The sequence below is a fragment of the Dendrobates tinctorius genome, unplaced genomic scaffold, assembly GCF_039654945.1.
Source record: "Dendrobates tinctorius isolate UK_male_01 unplaced genomic scaffold, ASM3965494v1 ptg000046l, whole genome shotgun sequence".
NCBI classification, from domain to species: domain Eukaryota; kingdom Metazoa; phylum Chordata; class Amphibia; order Anura; family Dendrobatidae; genus Dendrobates; species Dendrobates tinctorius.
The window spans coordinates 77,610,998-77,631,936 of record NW_027361714.1 but is presented as its reverse complement, the minus strand read 5'-3'; the positions used below and the strand labels follow the sequence as shown (position 1 = coordinate 77,631,936).

Sequence of the window (20,939 nt, the reverse complement as noted above, 5' to 3'; positions counted from 1 at the left end):
ATGAATAACAATTATAGAGTGTGGAGACACAGTATTGTATCTTAATTAACCAGACAACTACTTTTAGCAAGCCAGAAAGAATAGACTATTATCTATATGCTGACTGGTGAATGTGTTTTTCTTTCTGATTGGTCAAGAAAACAGACTTTTGCTTATGTAAGCCTGTAATATTGACTTGTAAGTAGATATCTGATGTAACATATTGTTCTCTTATCCTTGATGACTAGTGAAGTTTGGTGATGTGCTAATTAGGCATTGTCTAGTCCAGATAGTTTGTTGATTTTTAAAACAGAGGAAGAAAATCTATGCAAATAGATCACTTAATCATACCTTGCAACTAGGATGTCCCCATTCTTCCCCTTATCTGTGATGCTGGATTGAAGAACACTTGTTAAAGATAAAAAAGAGGTGCTATGCCTCTATGAGACAGAGCGAGAAACAGAGATTCAGCAAGACATCCAGAGACAGGACAGCAGCCAATACATCTTGGCTTCAATCCGAGGGCCACAGGTTCATTATTCTACAGGATGCCGGTTTAGGGGACTTCGGCCCCGACTGGAAGAATACAGACCTGCTCCATTGACCATTGCTGAGCCATGGATATGTTTAAAAAAGCCAGGATTGGGACCCACTGGTCGCCTGGCTCCATGGAGAAGCCAGTTTGTAACCCTCGGGTCAACTGGCCTCGTGCCTCAGTGGACTGTTATCTCCTCTCTGTGTGCGTGCAACAGGTGGGTTATTGGACCCAGGATGATGAAGCCAGATTGTGACCCTCAGGTCAGCCGTCCCTTGAATCTAAATAGACCTGTCATGCCACAGGTGGGGTAGCCCACCCTGGAAACTCTGAAGTAACAGCTGTCACTATCCCAGCGAGTTAGTGGAAGTGTGAGATTCTGTAATGTGCACCATCTTGTGTACTGTGCTGGGACTGTTATTCGTGTACTCTGCCTGTTTTGTGGTTCAATAAATCATTGCCATACTGTTTTACCTTCACCCTGTGTTGTCTGAGTAGTGTTTTGCCCACAATATAGGGAGGCTTGCGGTGAGACGATACCTGATCCTTGCAGCTTCGGCTATCGCACCTTGGTGCCCGCTAACCTCCCGTGTCTCCACATAGAGTAAGACAATCAGTACAGTTGTAGATATATTAGACTGGCATGTGCACTGACACCAGTTTTATTCGTGGAGGATTAGATCAGCAAAATCTTGATTGTATGTGAAATAAGATATGTTGTAATTATGTATATTGGAGATTTAGGAAGGACCAGAATAGTCAATATTTTACCGTTAAGTGGAAATGTCAGAACCGGTTGGCAATGTCTTTACAGGGGTGTTTCAAAGCACTAAATTGAATATATACAGAAAATTATCGCAATTGCACATGTTTATTTCCTTTCTGTGTATTGGAACAACACAACAAAATAGGAAAAAAAGCCAAATTGGACATAATTTCACACAAAACCCCCAAAATGGGCTGGACAAAATTGTTGGCACCTTTCCAAAATTGAGAGTAAACAACTTTTTCAAGCATGTGATGCTGATTCAAGTTCACCTGTGGAAAATTACAGCTGAAACCAGATAAAAAGGGGAGAAGTTGACTCAATATTTGTATTGTGTGTGTGTGCCATGCTAAGCATAGAGAACAAAAAGAGAAGATTGTTTAAGTACTTGAGAACCAAAACTGTTGAAAAATATCAACAATCTCAAGGTTACAATTCCATCTCCAGAAATCTTGATGTTCCTTTGTACATGGTACACAACATAATCAAGAAGTTTACAACCCCTGTCAATGTATCTAATCTCCCTAATGTGGAAGGCATAGAAAAATTGATGAAAGGTTGCAACGCTGGACAGTCTGGATAGTGGATAAGCAGACCAGACCCAATCAAGTTTCAAAGAAATTGAAGCTGTCCTGCACGCTCAGGGTGCATCATTGTCAGCGCTATCTGTAATTTTTGAATCACTGTGGCAGGAGATCAAGGAGACCCCACTGCTGACACAGAGACATAAAAAAAGCTACATGAAATAGTCAGAGTGAGACAGATATATGGAGCGCCAGACTGACAGGTCTCACGGCGCTGGTAATAGTAATCCGATTCTGCTCCTGTCAGGTGCCTCTAGAGAGGATATAAACATGGGAAGCAGGGTAACCCGATCGCAGGGGACCTTAAAGGAAAGGGAGAAGCTTGAAAGGTTTTCTTCTTTATTAAGTTCCACTACACGTTTCAACGGATAACCTCCGTCTTCATCAGGTGGCAATCGGATTACCCTGCTTCCCATAAAAAAAACCTAGACTGCAGTTTCTCAAAATGTACATGAGTAAGCCAAAATCCTTTGAAGAAAGCGTCTTGTGGACAGCTGAGACCAAGTTAGAGCTTTTTGGTAAATTACATCATTCCACTGTTTATCGAAAATGAAATGAGGCCTACAAAAAAAAGAACACCGCACCTACAGACAAATGGTGGAGATTCAGAGATGTTTTCAAGTTGTCTTCCTGCCTCTGGCACTGAGTGCTTTGACTGTGTGCAAGGCATCATAATGAAATCTAAAGATTACTAAAGGATTTTGGGTCGCAATGTAGTACCCAGTGTCAAAGCTGGCTTTGCATTCCTAGATACTGTAGATCAAGTGTCTTCCAGCAGGACAATGACTGCAATCATACTTCAAGAAGCACCTGGAAATGGATGGAAACAAAACTTAAACTCTAAAGAGTTCTGAAGTGGCCAGCAATGAGTCTGGATCTAAATCCCATTTGAACAGCTATGTAAAGATATTAATATTGCTGTTGGGAGAAGACACCCTTCACTTATAAGGAACCTGGAGAACTTTGCAAAAAAAGTGGTCCCAAATTCCGGTTGAGAGGTGTGAGAAGCTTGTTGATGGTTATAAGAAGCGATTGATTGCAATTAATTATTCCAAAGGGTGTGCAATCAAATAGTAAGATGAGAGTACCAACAATTTTGTCCCACCCATTCTTGGGATTTTGTATGACATTTTGCCATTTTTTCTCAGATTTTTTGTGTTGTTCCAAAACCCACAAAGGAAATAAACGTGTATAACAAATCGTGTTTTTGCAATAATTTTCTGGAAGAAATACATTGTTTTCTGGAATAATTTAAAGAGTGGCAACACTTTCAGTCAAGACTGAGTAAATGAGAGGCATACAGTGGCACGTAAAAGTTTGGCCACCCCTGGTCAAAATTACCGTTATTGTGCACAGTTAGGCAAGTTGAAGACGAAATGATGTCTTAAAGGCTTAAAGTTAAAGATGACACATTTCCTTTGTATTCTTCAACAAAAAAATATTGTCACCTTTTACCTTTAAAAATTAAAAAAAAAAATGGGTCAATGCACAAGTTTGGGCACCCTGCATGGTCAGTACTACTTTTTGAAATTATCATAGCTTGTAAACGCTTTTTGTAGCCAGCCAAGAGTCTTTCAGTTCTTGTTTTCATTCATTCTTCCTTGGAAAGTGTTTCCAGTTCTGTGAGATCCCTGGGTCGTCTTGCATGCGTTGCTATTTTGAGGTTTAGGGACATATTTTCAATGATGTTGACTGTGATGTCACAGATTTTCAATTATGTTCAGATGACGGGACTGTGACATTGTAAAACCTTCTGCTTGCACCTTTTGAGGTACTCTGTTGTGGATTTTGACACTGAATTTGACACTGAATTTTATGATGACGCAGGAGAGGTTTTCTTCTAATGACTCTTCCATGAATGCCATATTTGTGCAGGTGGTTTTGAACAGTAGAACAATGCACCACAACTCTGGAGTCTGCTAAATATTTCTGAAGGTTTTTTTTGCAGTCAAGTGAGGGTTTTGATTTGCCTCTCCAACATTCCTTTGAGCAGCTCTCACTGAAATTTTGCTTGGTCTTCCAGACCTTATCTTGACCTCCACTGTTCCTGTTAACTGCCATTTCTTAATTACATTTTGAACTGAGGAAAGGGCAACTTGAAAACTTTTCTATCTTCTTATGACATCCTCCGGCTTTGTGGACCTCCACCATTTTCATTTTCTGAGTGCTACGCAGCTGCTTAGAAGAACCCATTGTTGATGTTTTTTGGGACAAGCTTAGAGGAGGCTGGGGTTTTATGAAGCTGTGAAATTTGCATCAGCTGGCCTTTCCAAGCAGAGGTAGTGAACAAGCCTTAATCCTAAGAGGCTAATTAAGGTCTGAAACCTTGGTCAAAGTTATCTGAGCTCACAAATCTCCAGGGGTGCCCAAACTTTCGCATCAGCCCATTTTCCTTTTTGTAATTTTTAAAATAAAAAAGACCATATAGTTTTTTTGCCTAAGGCCTCTTTCACACATCCGGATTTTGTCATCCGGCACGATGCGGCGAAATTTTTAATAACCGGATCCAGCACCGGATCCGGTTTTGTCCCATAAGCTTTCATGGGCGCCGCATCGTGCCGGATGGTTATGCGTCGTGTCCGGTTGTTGCCGGACACGGCATAAATTAGCCGTCCGGCATCTGCAAAAAACGTTCCCTGCAACGTTTTTTGTCAGCGCCGGAACGGCTTTTTCCACAGCGCATACCTGGACTCTGTGAATGTTAACCCCACAAGTGCCCGGCGAGAGAGAGATCTCTCTCTGTCACCTGGACACTTGTGAGAGATCTCTCTCGCCGGGCACTTGTGGGGTTAACACTCACAGTGTCTGGGTGAGAGAGAGAGATCTCTCTGTGGGGTTAACCCCACAAGTGCCCGGCAAGAGAGAGAGATTCTCTTGCCTGGACACTAAGTGTTAACCCCCCATGTCTCTCTCTCTCTACCCCCCTCCCCTCTCCTCCCCTCCCCTCTCCTCCCCTCACCTCCCTTTCAGCAGCTGTCTCATTGGCTGCCTCTGTCCACCTCGTCCTGTGGCTCCTTTAATAATGTCCGAGCCGTATCGTCTCGCCGCACACACATCCGGTGTCACGGCTGCAGGCCGGATCCGGCGGCCCGGCTTTTTGCCGCACGCCGCCGGACCCCACACACCGGATGTGTGAAAGTAGCCTAAGATATGAAGGAAATGTGTCATCTTTAACTTGAGGCCTTTTAGAGATCATTTTATCTTCAACTTTCTTATCTGCTCACAATAACAGTAATTTTGAGCAAGCGGTGCCCAAACTATTACATGCCACTGTACATATTGAGCCTGAAGGGTATTCGCTTATGACTTAAGGTCCTCATGCACTTTTAATAAATCATTTAAATCTGCTATTTTTGGAGAGGGTGACCAACTATCTAATGTGTATGGTGTCAGAGGGATAAAAAGTTAAATTTCAATGGTTGATCCTTTTGTTCAGCAGGAAAATAAGCTGACATCAAATAGTTTGGCAGTGGCTCCCTCATAGAGGACACCAGAGCATTCGGCAAGTGTTCCTTGTATGGGAAAGTCAGGAGAAATAGCTGTTGGGCGAACGATCTTTCATCAAACAGCTATCTAATGTGTATTTTGAACTTTAAAGTGAACCTGTCAGCAGGATTTTGCTAAGTAAATTACAGGCATTGTCAGGATGGCGCTGTTACACTGATTAAATTGATATGTGCTGTGAAAAAATCCCTCTCGTTCTTGTGTAATCAGTGTTAGAAGTTTTCAGCTAATGATATGCCCGTGTTCCAGGATGGGACTGTAGGCAGAGACTTATCTTCCTGCTCTAAGTCAGAGAAACTAAGGAAAGACATTCCCACACGTCACCCCAAAGCACAAACGTGCACAAACGTTCTTATTTTCACACTGTTTACCTGAAGAAACCAATTTAACAACATGAGAATTACCCTTTAAAGGCAATCTGTCACATTGAAAATGTGCAGCCGTATGTTATTGAGAAGTAGCTAAACAGATTTCTATATACGTTTGTGGGAAATGATTAGTGTAATGTGTGTGTCATCCATTTAAATCTCTGCACATTTTGGTTTCTTAGTCAAGTGGGCAGTCCTAATTAACCCCTTCACTACCAAGGGTGGTTTGCACGTTAACTCCCGGGCCAATTTTTACAATTCTGACCACTGTACCTTTATGAGGTCATAACTCTGGAACGCTTCCATGTATCCCGGTGATTCTGACATTGTTTTCTCGTGACATATTGTACTTCATGTTAGTGGTAAAATTGCATTCAAATAACTTGCGTTTATTTGTGAAAAAAACGGAAATTTGGCAAAAATTTTGAAAATTTCGCAATTTTCCAACTTTGAATTTTTATGCCCTTAAATCACAGCGATACGGCACACAAAAAACTTAATACATAACATTTCCCACATGTTTACTTTACATCAGCACAATTTTGGAACCAAAATTTTTTTTTGTTAGGAAGTTATAAGGGTTAAAAATTGACCAGCGATTTCTCATTTTTGCAACACCATTTTATTTTTAGGGACCACTTCACATTTGAAGCCACTTTGAGGGGTCTATATGATAGAAAATACCCAAAAGTGACACCATTCTAAAAACTGCACCCCTTAAGGTGCTTAAAACCACATTCAAGAAGTTTATTAACCCTTTAGGTGCGTCACAGGAATTTTTTGAATATTAAAAAAAAAATGAACATTTAACTTTTTTTCACAAAAAAAATACTTCAGGTTCAATTTTCTTTATTTTCCCAAGGGTAACAGGAGAAATTGGACTGCAAAAGTTATTGTGCAATTTGTCCTGAGTACGCTGATACCTGATATGTGGGGGGGAACCACTGTGTCGGCGCATGGCAGACCTCAGTAGGGAAGGAGCGCCGTTTGACTTTTTCAATGCAAAATTGGCTGGAATTCAGATTGGACGCCATGTCGCGTTTGGAGAGCCCCTGATGTACCTAAACAGTGGAAACCCCCCCAAGTGACCCCATTTTGGAAACTAGACCCCCCAAGGAACTTATCTAGATATGTGGTGAGAACTTTGAACCCACAAGGGCTTCACAGAAGTTTATAACGTACAGCGGTATAATTAAAAAATCATATTTTTTCCACAAAAATGATCTTTTCACCCCCAATTTTTATTTTTCCAAGGGTAACAGGACCCTAAAAGTTATTGTGCAATTTGTCCTGAGTACGCTGATACCCCATATGGGGGTGTAAATGACTATTTGGGCGCATAGCAGAGCTCGGAAGGGAAGCAGTGCCATTTGACGTTTTTGGCTAGAATTGAGATCGGACACCATGTCGCGATTGGAAAACCCCTGATGTACCAAAACAGTGGAAACCCCCCACAAATGACACCATTTTGGAAACTAGACCCCCCAAGGAACTTATCTAGATGTGTGGTGAGCACTTTGAACCCCCCAGTGCTTCACTGAAGTTTATAACGTCCGGGCGTGAAAATAAAAAAATCGTATTTTTTCCACAAACATCATCTTTTAGTCCCCATTTTTTTATTTTCCCAAGGCTAACAGGAGAAATTGGACCCCAAAAGTTGCTGTCCAATTTGTCCTGAGTACGCTGACACCCCATATGTGGGAGAAAACTACTGTATGGGGACACGTCGGGGCTCGGAAGGGAAGTAGTGACGTTTTGGAATGCAGACTTTGATGGAATGGTCTGTGGGTGTCATGTTGCCTTTGGAGAGCCCCTAATGTACCTAAACAGTGGAAACCCCACACAAATGATCCCATTTTGGAAACTAGACCCCCTGAGGAACTTATCTAGATGTGTGGTGAGCACTTTGAACCCCCAAGGGCTTCACAGAAGTTTATAATGCCCAGGCATGAAAATAAAAAAATCGTATTTTTTCCACAAACATGATCAATTAGTCCCCAATTTTTTATTTTCCCAAGGGTAACAGGAGAAATTGGACCCCAAAAGTTGTTGTCCAATTTGTCCTGAGTACGCTGATACCTCATATGTGGGAGAAAACTACTGTATGGGCACACGTCGGGGCTCGGAAGGGAAGTAGTGACGTTTTGGAATGCAGACTTTGATGGATTGGTCTGCGGGTGTCATGTGCGTTTGGTGAGCCCCTGATGTACCTAAACTATTGAAACTCCCCACAAGTGTCCCCATTTTGGAAACTAGACCCCCCGCGGCGCTTATCTAGATGTGTGGAGAGCACTTTGAACCCCCAAGTGCTTCACAGAAGTTTATAACGCCTGGGCGTGAAAATAAAAAAAACATTTTTTTCCTCAAAATTATATTTTTGCCCCCAATTTTTTATTTTCCTAAGGGTAACAGGAGAAATTGGACCCCAAAAGTTGTTTTGTAATTTGTCCTGAGTAGGCTGATACTCTACATGTGGGGGTAAAACACTGTTTGGGCGCATGGCAGAGCTTGGAAGGGAAGGAGCACCATTTGACTTTTTCAACGCAGAATTGGCTGGAATTGAGATCAGACGCCATGTTGCCTTTGGAGAGCACCTGATGTGCCCAAACAGTGGAAACCCCCCAATTATAACTCCAACCCTAACCTCAACACACCCCTAACCCTAATCTGAGCCCTAGCCCTAACTCTAGCCCTAACCCTAGCCCTAACCCTAGCCCTAACCCTAACCCTACCCTAACCCTAACCCTAGCGGGAAAATGGAAATAAATACATTTTCTTTTAGTTTTATTATTTTTCCCTAACTAAGGGGGTGATAACCGGGGGTTTGATTTACGATTTATCGCGGTTTTTATGTTTGGCGGCTGTCGCACGCTAAAAGACGCTTTTTATTGTAAAAATAGTTTTTGCATCACCACATATTGTGAGCTATAATTTTTCCGTATTTTGACCCACCGAGTCATGTGAGGTCTTATTTTTTGCGGGACGAGTTGACGTTTTTATTGGTACCATTTTCGGGCACGTGACATTTTTTGATCGCTTTTTAATCCGATTTTTGGGACGCAGAATGAACAAAAACCAGCGTTTCATGAATTTCTTTTGGGGGGTGCGTTTACACCGTTCCGCGTGCGGTAAAATTGATAAAGCGTTTTTATTCTTCGGGTCAGTATGGTTACAGCGATACCTCATTTAGGTCGTTTTTTTATGTTTTGTCGGTTTTTTGCAATGAAAACAATTTTATATAAAAAATAATTATTTTTGCATCGCTTTATTCTGCGAGCTGTAACTTTTTTATTTTTTTGCGGATGATGCTGTATGGCGGCTCGTTTTTTGCGGGATAAGATGACGTTTTCAGCGGTACCATGGATATTTATATGCGTCTTTTTGATCGCGCGTTATTGCACTTTTTGTTCGGTGGTATGATAATAAATCATTATTTTTTGCTTCGTTTTTTATTTTTATTTTTTAAGGGGTTCGCTAAAGGGGTTAACTAATGGGACAGTTTTATAGGGCAGGTCATTACGGACATGGCGATACCAAATATGTGTACTTTTATTGTTTTTGTTTTTTTTTATTTTGAAAAAATGGATTTATTGGGGAATATTTTTTTTTACTAATTTATTTAGCGATTTTTTTTTAATTATTTTTAACACTTTTTTTTTTTTTTTTTTTACTTTATTACCTTGTCCCAGGTGGGACATCACTGTCCTGTGACAGATCGCTGATCTGTCACATCACAGATCACTGTGACAGATCAGCGATCTGTCACAGGCATTGCTGCAGACTTCCTCATGCCTGCGCTTTGCAGGCAGTGAGGAAGTCAGCTCCCTGCAGGCCCCCGTCGCCATCTTGGATCCGGGTGCCTGTAGGGAAAGAGCCCCCCGCAGCAGCGCTGCACATTGCGCTGCCGTGGGGGGCTCAGGGAAGCACGGAGGGAGCCCCCTCCCTGCCGATGCTTCCCTTTAACCCCCGGTACACCGCGATCGCGTTTGATCGCGGTGTGCAAGGGGTTAACGTGTCGGGGGTGGTCCGTGACCGCCCCTGACACATTGTGCCGGGTGTCAGCTATGATAATTAGCTGACACCCGGCCGCGATCAGCGGCGCTCACCACGTGGGCGCCGCTGATCGCTGGGACGTAATATTCCGTCCATGGTAGTTAGGTCCAGGGTCACATGGACGGAATATTACGTCCTTTGTAGGTAAGGGGTTAAAAAGACCGCCTACTTGACTGAAAAGCTTAGAACAAATAAAACACAGGTTATGCTGAATCCGTTCCTACAAACCTATAAATCAATCTGCTCAGCTTCCCTTTCTCTATAACATGTTGCCTGCAGATTGGACTGTATTTTCAATACCACAGATTTCCTTTAAATTGTCTATGACCAAGAAGTGTAAACTTACCCACAGTTTCTATAATGAAACCTGGGAAGTTGCCAGAAAGTTGCGAGAACTCAATGCCAGAGCCTGTCACCAAGGCCAGCTCATGAAATTTGATGAAGATGCAAAACATAACCTCTTTTTTTCAGGTGTTGGATTTGCTGAACATTGCTTAATTTATATACAGATTTCATCAAAGCTGTGATGGTGCGGCATCTCTAGCTTGAAAATCATGGTATGAAAATAATCCTGGTTAGGCTGAACATGGTTGTAGACCAATATATAGGGCAGTAGCGGCAAACCTATGGCACACGTGCAAGAGGGGGCACGCAGAGCCCTCCCGGTGGGTACGCGCGTCATCTCCTCAGGACTAGAAGATGGTGGGGGAGGGGGAGCAGCGGGTCACAGGAGGCAGGAGCCAGTTGCTGTGGCCAACTCCTGTGCCTGCTGTTAAAGAGAAATGAATATTCACTGCACTGGCAGTGAATATTCATTTCTCTTATAGCACGTACAGTTGCAGCCACCAGCTTCCAGCAGCTGCCTGGCTATCAGGGTTGCCCGCTCATTAAGACAATAAATATTCACATCTCTCCACTCCCATAGGCGTGGAGAGAGGTAAATGTTCATTACCTTAATGAGCGGGGACAAGTGATTGCTCAGCCGCAGATAATGCCACAGGAACAAGATGCTAAGGCGCGCAGGGACGGTAAATAGGATGTTTTATTTAATGCTTTTCTCATGGGGGCCATACATACAAGAATAGGGATGAGGAACCATGCATGCAAGGATGGTGATAAGGAACCATGCATACCAGGACAGGGATGAGGAGCCATGCAGACAGGGATGGGGATAAGGAGCCATACAGACAAGGATGGGGATGAGGAACCAAGCATGCATGGATAGGGATAAGGAGTCAAGTAGACAAGGATGGGGATAAAGAGCCATGCATGCAACGATAAGGATGAGGAGCAATGAATACAAGGATAAGGATGAGGAGCCAGCATGCCAGAATGTGGATGAGGAACCATACATACAAGGATAGGGATGAGAAGCCATGCATACCAGGACAGGGATAAGGAGTCATGCAGACAATTATGGGGTTAAGGAGCATGCAGACAGGAATGGGGATAAGGAGCCATGCAGACAAGGATGGGGATGAGGAACCATGCATACCAGAATAGGAATTAGGGGACAATGCTTACCCGGCTTATACTCGAGTCAATAAGTTTTTCATGTCAAAATTAGGTGCCTCGGCTTATACATGAGTATATAAAGTATTTTTTTTAAATATGAGGCCATTATACTGTATGGAGCACTATGTGAGCACATTATACAGTATGAAACACTGTGGAGTCATTTTATAGTATGGAGCATTGTGTGGGGCCATTATACTGCATGGAACACTATGTGGGGCCCATTACACTTTATGCAAGACTATGTGGAGGCCATTACACTGTATGGAGGACTATGTGGAGCCATTATACTTTATGGAAATCTATGTGAAGCCATTGTACTGTATGGAGGACTTTATGTGGAAGTTATTGGAGAATTGGGCTGAAATGAGGTTTAACACAGATAAGTGTAAGGTTATGCACATTGGAAGGAGAAACATGCTACAATTACTTACTAAATGGGAAACTGCTGGGGAAATCAGACATGGAAAAAGACTTAGGCATCTTAGTCAATAAGAAGCTAAATTGGAGTGCCCAGTGTCAGGCAGCTGCCACCAAAGCAAATAGGGTCATGGGATGCATTAAAAGAGGTCTGGGGACACGAGATGAAAACATAATTCTCCCTCTGTACAAATCACTCGTCATACCACACTTGGAGTATTGTGTGCAATTTTGGACGCCGGTGCTCAAGAAAGACATTACTGAACTTGAAAGGGTTCAAAGGCGGGCTACTAAAATGATAAATGGAGTTGGTTCACTACAATACCCAGAAAGGTTATCAAAATTAGGTCTATTTACTCTAGAAAAGAGAAGACTTAGGGGATACCTAATATATATGTACAAGTATATCAGAGGGCAATACAGAGATCTCTCCAATGAACTGTTTGTACCAAGGACTGTGACAAGAACAAGGGGGCATTCTCTTCGTTTGGAGGAAAGACAATTTCTCCACCAGCATAGAAGAGGGTTCTTCACGGTAAGAGCAGTGAGGCTCTGGAATTCTCTTCCTGAGGAAGTGGTGATGGCCAACTCACTGAATGAATTTAAGAAAGGAATGGATGCTTTTCTTGTAACAGTATAGAAGGTTACGAATAACAGAATATTATAGGTAGATGGTTGACCCAGCTTAGGGGAAGGAATTTGTTTCCCTATGGAGAAAATTGGCTTCTACTCTGTGGGTTTTTTGCCTTCCCTAGGATCAACAATGCAGAACAGCTGCACTAAAAATAGGCTGAACTAGATGGACATAAGGTCTTCCTTCAGCCTTCAAAACTATGTTACTATTTTGTATGGAGGGCTGTGTGGTGATTACAGTTGGAGAATCATACTGTGATGGGGTCACCATTCTTTGGGGGAACTGAGGAAGGGGGGTACATGAGGGTCATCATACTGTGCATATGGAGGAGTTCACTGTGGGGGTATCATACTGTGTTTGGAAGCACTTTTGTTTGCATCATACTTTATTTGTTTTATTCAAGGTTTTTTTTTTATTCTTTGTTATTACATATTTAAAATAGGCCATTGGGCCATATGAGTTTTACTGTTCTTCCATAACATATTATATTATTCTACTATAATTCCAAAAGTTAACCATTTTATTTGATAAGGAAAAACTTCCTCAATTATAGACATTTTCTTAACAAATATCAAGATTGGCCTGCAACTTTCTGCAAGCTTTTAACTTTGTCCCTCTTAGTATTCCCTGCCTTAAAGGGTTTGTTCTCATCATGATAAAGGGTTACAATTGCAAAGAGGTTGTAAAAACAAACAACTTTGCAATTTTACTTTTGATAAAAAATCCTCTTCATTCTCAAGAACAGACCTTCACTACAGTTTGTGGCTAGTATCTAAAATTGAGATTCTGATTTGGCTTGTATCCTAAGTCATACTACAAGACTCGTTAAAGGGTTGGTTGTGACTTGTAGGATCGCTACTACCAATAGGTGGCGCTGTAGAGTAAAAGTCCTCTTTCTTTCTGAAGAGGCAATTTGCATATGGCTAGTATCTAGGGTTTGGAGTGCTGTGCTGCGCTTACAAGCTCTTTGATTTTGACTCTATAGTGCGCTAATGTACTCTATAGTGCGCTAAGTTGTCTTTCTAATCTAAAACCTCAGTATTCAGGGCAGTTTGCAAAAAGTAAGTGGGTTTTGGGTTGCAGTTTGGGCACTCGGTCTCTAAACGGTTCGCCATCACTGATATAGGGAAATGGCTTGTGTTGTAAGCAATGGTTAAGCTGGCGGGGTTTGAGACTAGATTCTCTCCAGTATTGGTGATTTGGTCGGCAAAAAAAGTTTTAATGTGAACTGGAAGTTGCCATTTCTAACCCTTGTGTTTTGGGAAAACACAGCATGCTTTAGGAGTGTTTGTTTTGGTAATGGTAAAGAGTGAATTTGCGGTTGCGGCATTTTCCACCAATAGACTTCAATTCAAGACTAAGCAATACTGCAAGTGTCTTTGACCTATGTTGATATGTAGTGCCTCTTATGTAGTCTTTTTAGGGTTTGCGTGTGTGTTTCAATGCATTTGCGCTAAGGTAGGAGCAGAAAAATGGTTGAATTCACTTTAGGAGGAAATGATTGTGCAGAAAGCTAATGTATAAGTTTGCTCTTCTACCTTCTTATTACTGTTTGGTAGATTATATTTTATCTGCAAGCACTAAAGTTCCATTTTTATGTTGTGTATATATAGTACAACATGTATTTAAAAATCAAAACAAAACCATATTTTCTTTTGTGTTAAGCAAAATTTCAACAGGATTACATGATTTCCTTTCACCAGTGTATGGAATTATACTTTTAGTCACTTAGCTTTGCTATTAGGCTACCTGATATTACGGTAAATGAAAGCTTCCTGCCATTACAACGAAAATTACATTTTAGAAAGAGCAGTGCCATTAATACTATATATGAATATTAAAGAGTTAGTTCATCGTTTTCAGCCAAATGGATCTGGATTGTGATTTCAGAGCTGTACTGAATAAATGGGGGTTGCTGATTAAACTTTTGTGCTGGGACTTATCAGAAAATCCAACCTATGTAAATGTTCAGATATTAATGTACTAAAGTATACAGAAATATGGGAATGCTGCCACATTTCCATACATATCATCTTCCTGTTCAGCTTATACTGGTGTATGTTTTGTACATTTTAATAATTCAGCGCCTGTATTTTGTTTTCTCCTGCTTTCATTAGTATTTTATGGAATGTTTTGTGAGAAAAACAGTTAAAAGATGCATCACATCTTCTTTGTTTATAAAAATCTATGTTTAACCTACCATAAACTCGACATAATCTCTGATAATAAAAATACCTTATGCAACCCATTGGCACCATCTGCCATTTATCTACGGTGAAAGGCGCCCAGGAATGTATGACGCGGGTTTAGAATCTGAGTTTACCGAATACATAGCAGGATACTGGCAGAATGTTTATTCTCATGTTCTACATTTATGGCATAACCACAGAATAAACCCTAAAACCCTGATTTATCTAGACAAGCATTTATCATGCCGATCTTCATGAGAATGGGGTAGAGTGCAAGTCTGATTTATTAAAGGGAAATTGGCACCAGGTTTTTGGTACCTGAGAGCAGCATAATGTAGGAAGAGAGACACCAATTCCAGTGATGTATCACTTAGTTTACTGGGTGCAATAGTTGTGACACAACCAGATTTTTAAGATATAGCAGAGCTCAGAAAGCTAACCCTGCCCAGACCACAGATTTCTGTGTACATTGTCTATTCACAGTAAGCTGCTTATCACCGGAGGGGGCATGATTGAATCACTTGGCAAAGGGGAGCTAGTCTGGGCAGTGATAATCTCCTGGTAATAAAACATTTAAAGTCTGGAAATAACAGCACACAGCCTAATAAGTGGCACATCTGTATCTCAGCCCCAACATCATGCTATCCTCAGATTACATAGCAAAAACCTGCTGACAGATTCCCTTTGAGAGGCTCATGATTTTTAATCAGGCAAGTGTGAAGCGGCGTTTGCCTTCTTGTCTGCCTCGCCACAAATCTTTCTCTCTGTCAGAGGCTAGAGTATGGTTTGTGGCATAAGGAACACCGCCACTCATCATGAATTTTACAGGCGGGGTCACTCCGCTCCAGCTCTATTCACTTTGTCAGCCTATTCATTTTTCAGCAGCCTTGCATTGTACAAAAAATTGCTGCCATCTACGTCATCTTCCTGGTGTAAAAGCCTTTATGTATGATAGGTTCCAATGAGACGCCTATCGATCTTGCGAACAGGCTTCATTATGGCTATACCGCAAAAGTACAAGACGGTAATAGCCCTTTAAGTTAAGCCAATTATAGAATTATATTTATCTTTAGATAGTTTAAGAACTGGATGCTTCCTTTTGGGTTTCTTGGCCATCGTTCAGTTTACCTACCTAAAATATTAACACTGTGTATGCCAAAAATTTCAACTATAAGGCTACTTTCACGCTTGCATTTTTTCGCGCTGCGTGCGCAGTGCAAACACGCATAAAAACCGCATTATGCGTTTTTAATGCGTTTTCTTGTTTTTTTGCGCATGGTTTTTACAAAAAAAGCATGCGTTTTTAAACGCTGACGTGCACATGACCATGCGCACATCAGCGCTCCCATAGACTTTAATGTGTTTTTGAGTGAATTCCGTGCGCATGTGTTTTTTGAGACAGGTCGGACGCACAAAAAATGCAACAGGATGCATTTTGTGCGCCGGGCGCACACTACAAAAAAACGCATGCGCATACAAACGCGTACAAACGCACGACAATGCGCACCCATGTTAAATATAGGGGGAAAACGCATGCCCATGTATGCGCAAAAACGCAGCGCAAAAAAAAACGCAAGTGTGAAACCAGCCTAAGTAATATAAAATATGGTATAATTTAAAAATAAATGAATCGACACCCTAAAGCAGGTTTGCAGTATGTAGGAGTTGGGTATACATGCTTCTTAGGCCTCTTTCACACATCAGTATTTTTGATCAGTATTTGTATGCTAAAACCAGGAGTGTTTCCAAAACAAAGAACAGACATCAGTCTTTCAATTATATTTTTTTCTTGGTAAGTTCCATTCCTGGCTTTGGCATACAAACACTGATGCAAAATACTGACCAAATACTGACGTGTGAATGAGCCTTTTGCACTGCTTAAATTGTGAGTCCAGCTTTAGCACAACCACATGTGGTGATCAACAGATCCAAGAAAATTCACCAAAGCCTGAAGAAAAATCTGTGCCCCTCACCTCATGGCTAACGCTGTCCTTTATTGATTACCGGACAGAAGATACAGAGGGAAAAGGCGAAGGTCGTTTCACACTAACAAGGTCACCATCCAGGACGGTTTTAGCCATGGGGGAGACTTCTTTGCTATATGTATCATTTGTTGCTATTGTCTTCTCTGGAAATTTCTCCACGGCATTCAACTGGAATGTAATTAATTATCACTACTGCAGTGAATGTCAAAATGTAGATATGCTTAACACAGACAACTATCATATTTCATTACATATTTAATTATCCATGCTGGTCGTAGAGTTGGAGTAACCTAGCTTGTAAAGCCTTGTAGAAAGAAGTATACAGAAATGTTAGTGTACTTTTTCATCCTGAACCTGCGTACGCCATTCTGTTTTGCAGGAGCTGCATCTCTTCATTCTCCCAGGATAACATATATGAAGTGACACCACCCAAGGTCGACAGGAAGTCAGTGGATATCTTTCATGCTCATATCCAAGCAGGACGAGGCATCATGCAGCCCCTCGGGAAAGATGACATGTTCGCTTATAGAGAATATATAAGGAATCGCTATATGTAAATCTGAATTGTCAGCCTGATATGCTGTCATATGTATATATACATTCACACATGTATTCAAATTACCACCCTGAGAGGCAAGGAGAAATAAGGGGATGACAACCCTAATGATTGCGGTGTATTATGCTGACGGATTTGCTTTACCTGCCATATCTGATCAAAAGTTATTTGTTATTTATGAAATAATAAATTAATTTTGTTCTGTTGAATATATAGAGAAGTTGCCTATTTTTGTCTTTGATTGCATCTTCCTATATATGTAACATATACAATACTTGCACATAGTGATATACAGTACACTATCAACATGGCTGCTTGGCTCATATTTAACTTTATGCCTTATTTGCCATTGTGTCATTCTACACAACCGTGCCAGTCATAGCGCTAATATTATGGAGAAAGCAAAGCAAATGCTTAGTAAAAGAAGTCACAAAAGAACCCACAAGTTCTTTTTTTACATTATACAGGGTGGTCCAAAAGAAGGTGGACAGAAAATAATAACATTTATTTTGATTTATTTATAAAATTATATTTACTAACACAAGCATAACATTGACAATTAAATTTTATTCTGAACAATAATACAAAAGCCCTTAAATTTTATCAACGCAGGTGCTCAAACTGTTTTCCATCACAATTTGCACAGCTTTGAAGTCTGCCTCTTACGCTTCGACAAACATTTTTGCACAAGTCTCTTTGGGTATTAATTTCTTGAAATACATCTCTTATGTAATTTTTCAAATCACTGACACTTTTTGGTTTTCGACTATAAACTTTGTCCTTGAGTACTCCCCAAAAGAAAAAGTCCATTGGGGTCAAGTCTGGTGAACGTGCCGGCCAATCAAGTGGGCCTCTTTGGCCAATCCATTTATTAGGAAATGTTTCATCAAGATACTTGCGGACTACTCTTGAATAATGTGGAGGGACCTCATCTTGTTGGAAAAAAGGTCATTTGAATTAGCCTATTGCTGTAACTGGGGAACAACTTGATTCATTAGAATTTCGAGATACTTATCTCCTGTGACTGTTCCATAAAAAAAGGTCCAAAAACACCAAAACTTGAAACACCACCCCAAACATTGACACCAGGCTCATTTAGTTGTTGCTCTAATGTTAAATGCATGTTCTCATTATACCAGTAAATACAATTATGTCTGTTAATTTGGCCAGATAATTTGAAAGAAGCTTCATCACTCCACATAATGTTATCTAAAATTACTGGATTTTCTTCAATTTCGTTAAGCATAATCTCACTAAATTGCAGCCGCCTGGATCATCATCCAGTATACCATGAATTAGACGTGGCTTTCCACCCAATAGATTTCAGGGTTCGCATGATGGAAGCTCGTGATGTTCCCAGCTCTAAAGAGACTCTTCTGGTGGACTTTTTTGGACTCTGAACAAATGTTTCAGCAACAAGTTGTTTATTATTTTCTGTACAGGCTGTTTTGGGTCAACCAGTTTTTGGAGCATTAAGGATTGAGCCCGTGGCATTGAATTTGTCACGAATGCGGTAAATGGTTTGTCTCTTTGGGGCTTGAGTACCAAATGTTTCAACTCAATTTGCTCTGTTTCAGCATTTTGAGATTTCCAATACTCTTTTAAAATCCATTTTGTTTGATCTGTATTTAAATTATTGGCCATTTTGGGGGAGATTTATCTGTGAAAACTGGATCTGTGAAACTGACTCAGTTAACCTTAGCAACCAATCAGATTCCACCTTTCATTTTCCAAAGAGTCTATGAAGAATGAAAAGTGGAATCTGATTGGTTGCTAAGGGCAACTGAGTCAGTTTCACTTTATACCATGTTTGATAAATCTCCCCCTTCATAACCATATTACACATACTGTCCACCTACTTTTGGACCACCGTGTATATGTACAAGCTTCACAATCTAGATGATAGCATCCATATTGTGAAGCTTGTACATATATAATGTAAAAAAAAGAACTTGTGGGTTCTTTTGTGTCTTCTCTTTTACTAAGCATTTGCTTATCCATGAATTTAAGTCTAAAGTAACTTCTCATTGGATTTTGGATTATGCTGTGCCTCTGCTATTCCACATGGATCTAGATGTATGAATCAGTTAAAGTCTCAGTACTACCCATTCGTTTTTGTTATTTGAATGTTCCCTTAGAGTGATTATTGGAGTGTCAGATTGTATAGGGACAAGTGCAATAAGTTATCAGTTCATTCATGCATTTCCAGGAGGATCAGCATAGTGAAGAGTTCTAAAAAAAAAGTCTTTATTATTTTTAAATTGGAAATATAAGTATTTACTTAAACAAATGCATCAGGAGAGTAGATAAGTCCTTTTTTATGCCCAAATATGGAAAATACTTAATAATTTAATGATGTGTCAATTCTTTTCTTCCATGATTACTTTTAAGCCAGGTTTAGATGGTCCTATATCACTGTCAAAATACGAACTGCAATGGCTGGACTCACCATAGGTCTTCTGACCTGAACTTAGAGGTATCATAGATATACAGTCATGGCTGAAAGTGTCTGGCCCATTTTTGCAGTTTTATGTAAAATTATGTTCAATTTGCCTTTTTTAAAAAAAAATTTTGTGATGTTCCAACACACACAAAGGAAATGAACATGTGTATAACAAAACGTGTAATTGCAATCATTTTCTGGGAGAAATACTTCATTTTCAGGAATAATTTCAGGGGTGCCAACACTTTCGACCATCACTGTATATGAAGCCTTGTGTTCTGATTAGAGACCTGCGTTCGGCCTGGGCATTGCTAACCACATATAAACCATGAAATACACATGTCAGAACCCTACCTAAAGGTATGATTGCAAAAGTGCATAGACACAATTGCTTTTTTGCTTATTACAGTACCAGCAGTGTGGATGAGTGCACAAATTCTCATCCACATATTGCAGAAAATCTGCAGCATATATTGGACAATGCTATACAGAGAGTATAATCTACAGTAAATCTGAAGGAAATCCTATAATTTGTTGCTGTTCTCAGAGTTGGAGATTTTCTGTGGCTTTCTATTTATAATTGTGGGAAAATACACTCATGAAACAAACTAAGTACCGTGGATTTTTTTGTTTTATGTATCATGATATAAAAAATATTATCAGGCCTTAAAATTAGGTAAATTCAACCTCGTGAACATTTGACAATTAATAAAATTACTGGTTACATAGAAATTAAGAAGGTAAGTAGCAACCAGATGCTGTTAAGCAAATGCCCTTGATTAATTGTTCAACAGAAAATATGACTACCTCTGTATAAGCATAAGTATTGGCAGTTTGCTGGTCTGGGACATTTGGACATATGTTAACACAATGCCAAAAATGAAAGCCATCAACACTGATCTGAGAGAAGCAAATGTTGCTGCCCATCATTCTGGGAAGGGTTATAAGGCAATTTCCAAACAATTTGGAGTCAACCATTCTACATTGAGAAAGATTATTCACATGTGGAAAGTATTCAAGGTTAAACCATGCCATACTTAGAGATAACTTACAAAGAAACAAGAGCTGCAGCTCAAACTCTAAAGGCTTCAGCAAGTTAAATGTTCAAGTTCATTTCTGTAAAATTAGAAAAATACTGAACATGTTTTGCTTGTTTGGATGAGTTGCTAAGAGAAAGTCTCTTTTTTTCTAAAAGAACATGGCAACTCGGCTAAATTTTACAAAGTTGCACCTAAACAAACCACATGACTTCTAGAGCAATGTCCTGTGGACCGATAAAGCACAGGGGACCTTCAACAGTGGATGACATGGCTCCCCAGACCATCACTGATTGTGGAAATGTCATACTAGACCTTTAAAATCAAGGTCCCGGAGTCTGGAGGAAGAGAGGAGAGGCACACAATCCAAG

At 40.4% G+C, this 20,939-nt stretch overlaps 1 protein-coding gene across 2 annotated transcripts in view; it reads left to right on the top strand.

Moving 5' to 3' along the window:
* FIG4 (FIG4 phosphoinositide 5-phosphatase) overlaps positions 1-17,297 on the top strand; it is a 744,221-nt gene extending 726,924 nt beyond the window's left edge. Inside the window, exon 24 of one of the 2 annotated variants that reach the window (XM_073576032.1) lies at positions 16,912-17,297. In XM_073576032.1, coding sequence (XP_073432133.1) covers positions 16,912-17,089 — 178 coding nt within the window. In that variant the 3' untranslated portion in view covers positions 17,090-17,297. The remainder of the gene's footprint in view (positions 1-16,911) is intronic. The other variant, XM_073576033.1, reaches the window with a different exon arrangement.
* The last annotated feature ends 3,642 nt before the right edge of the window (positions 17,298-20,939 follow it).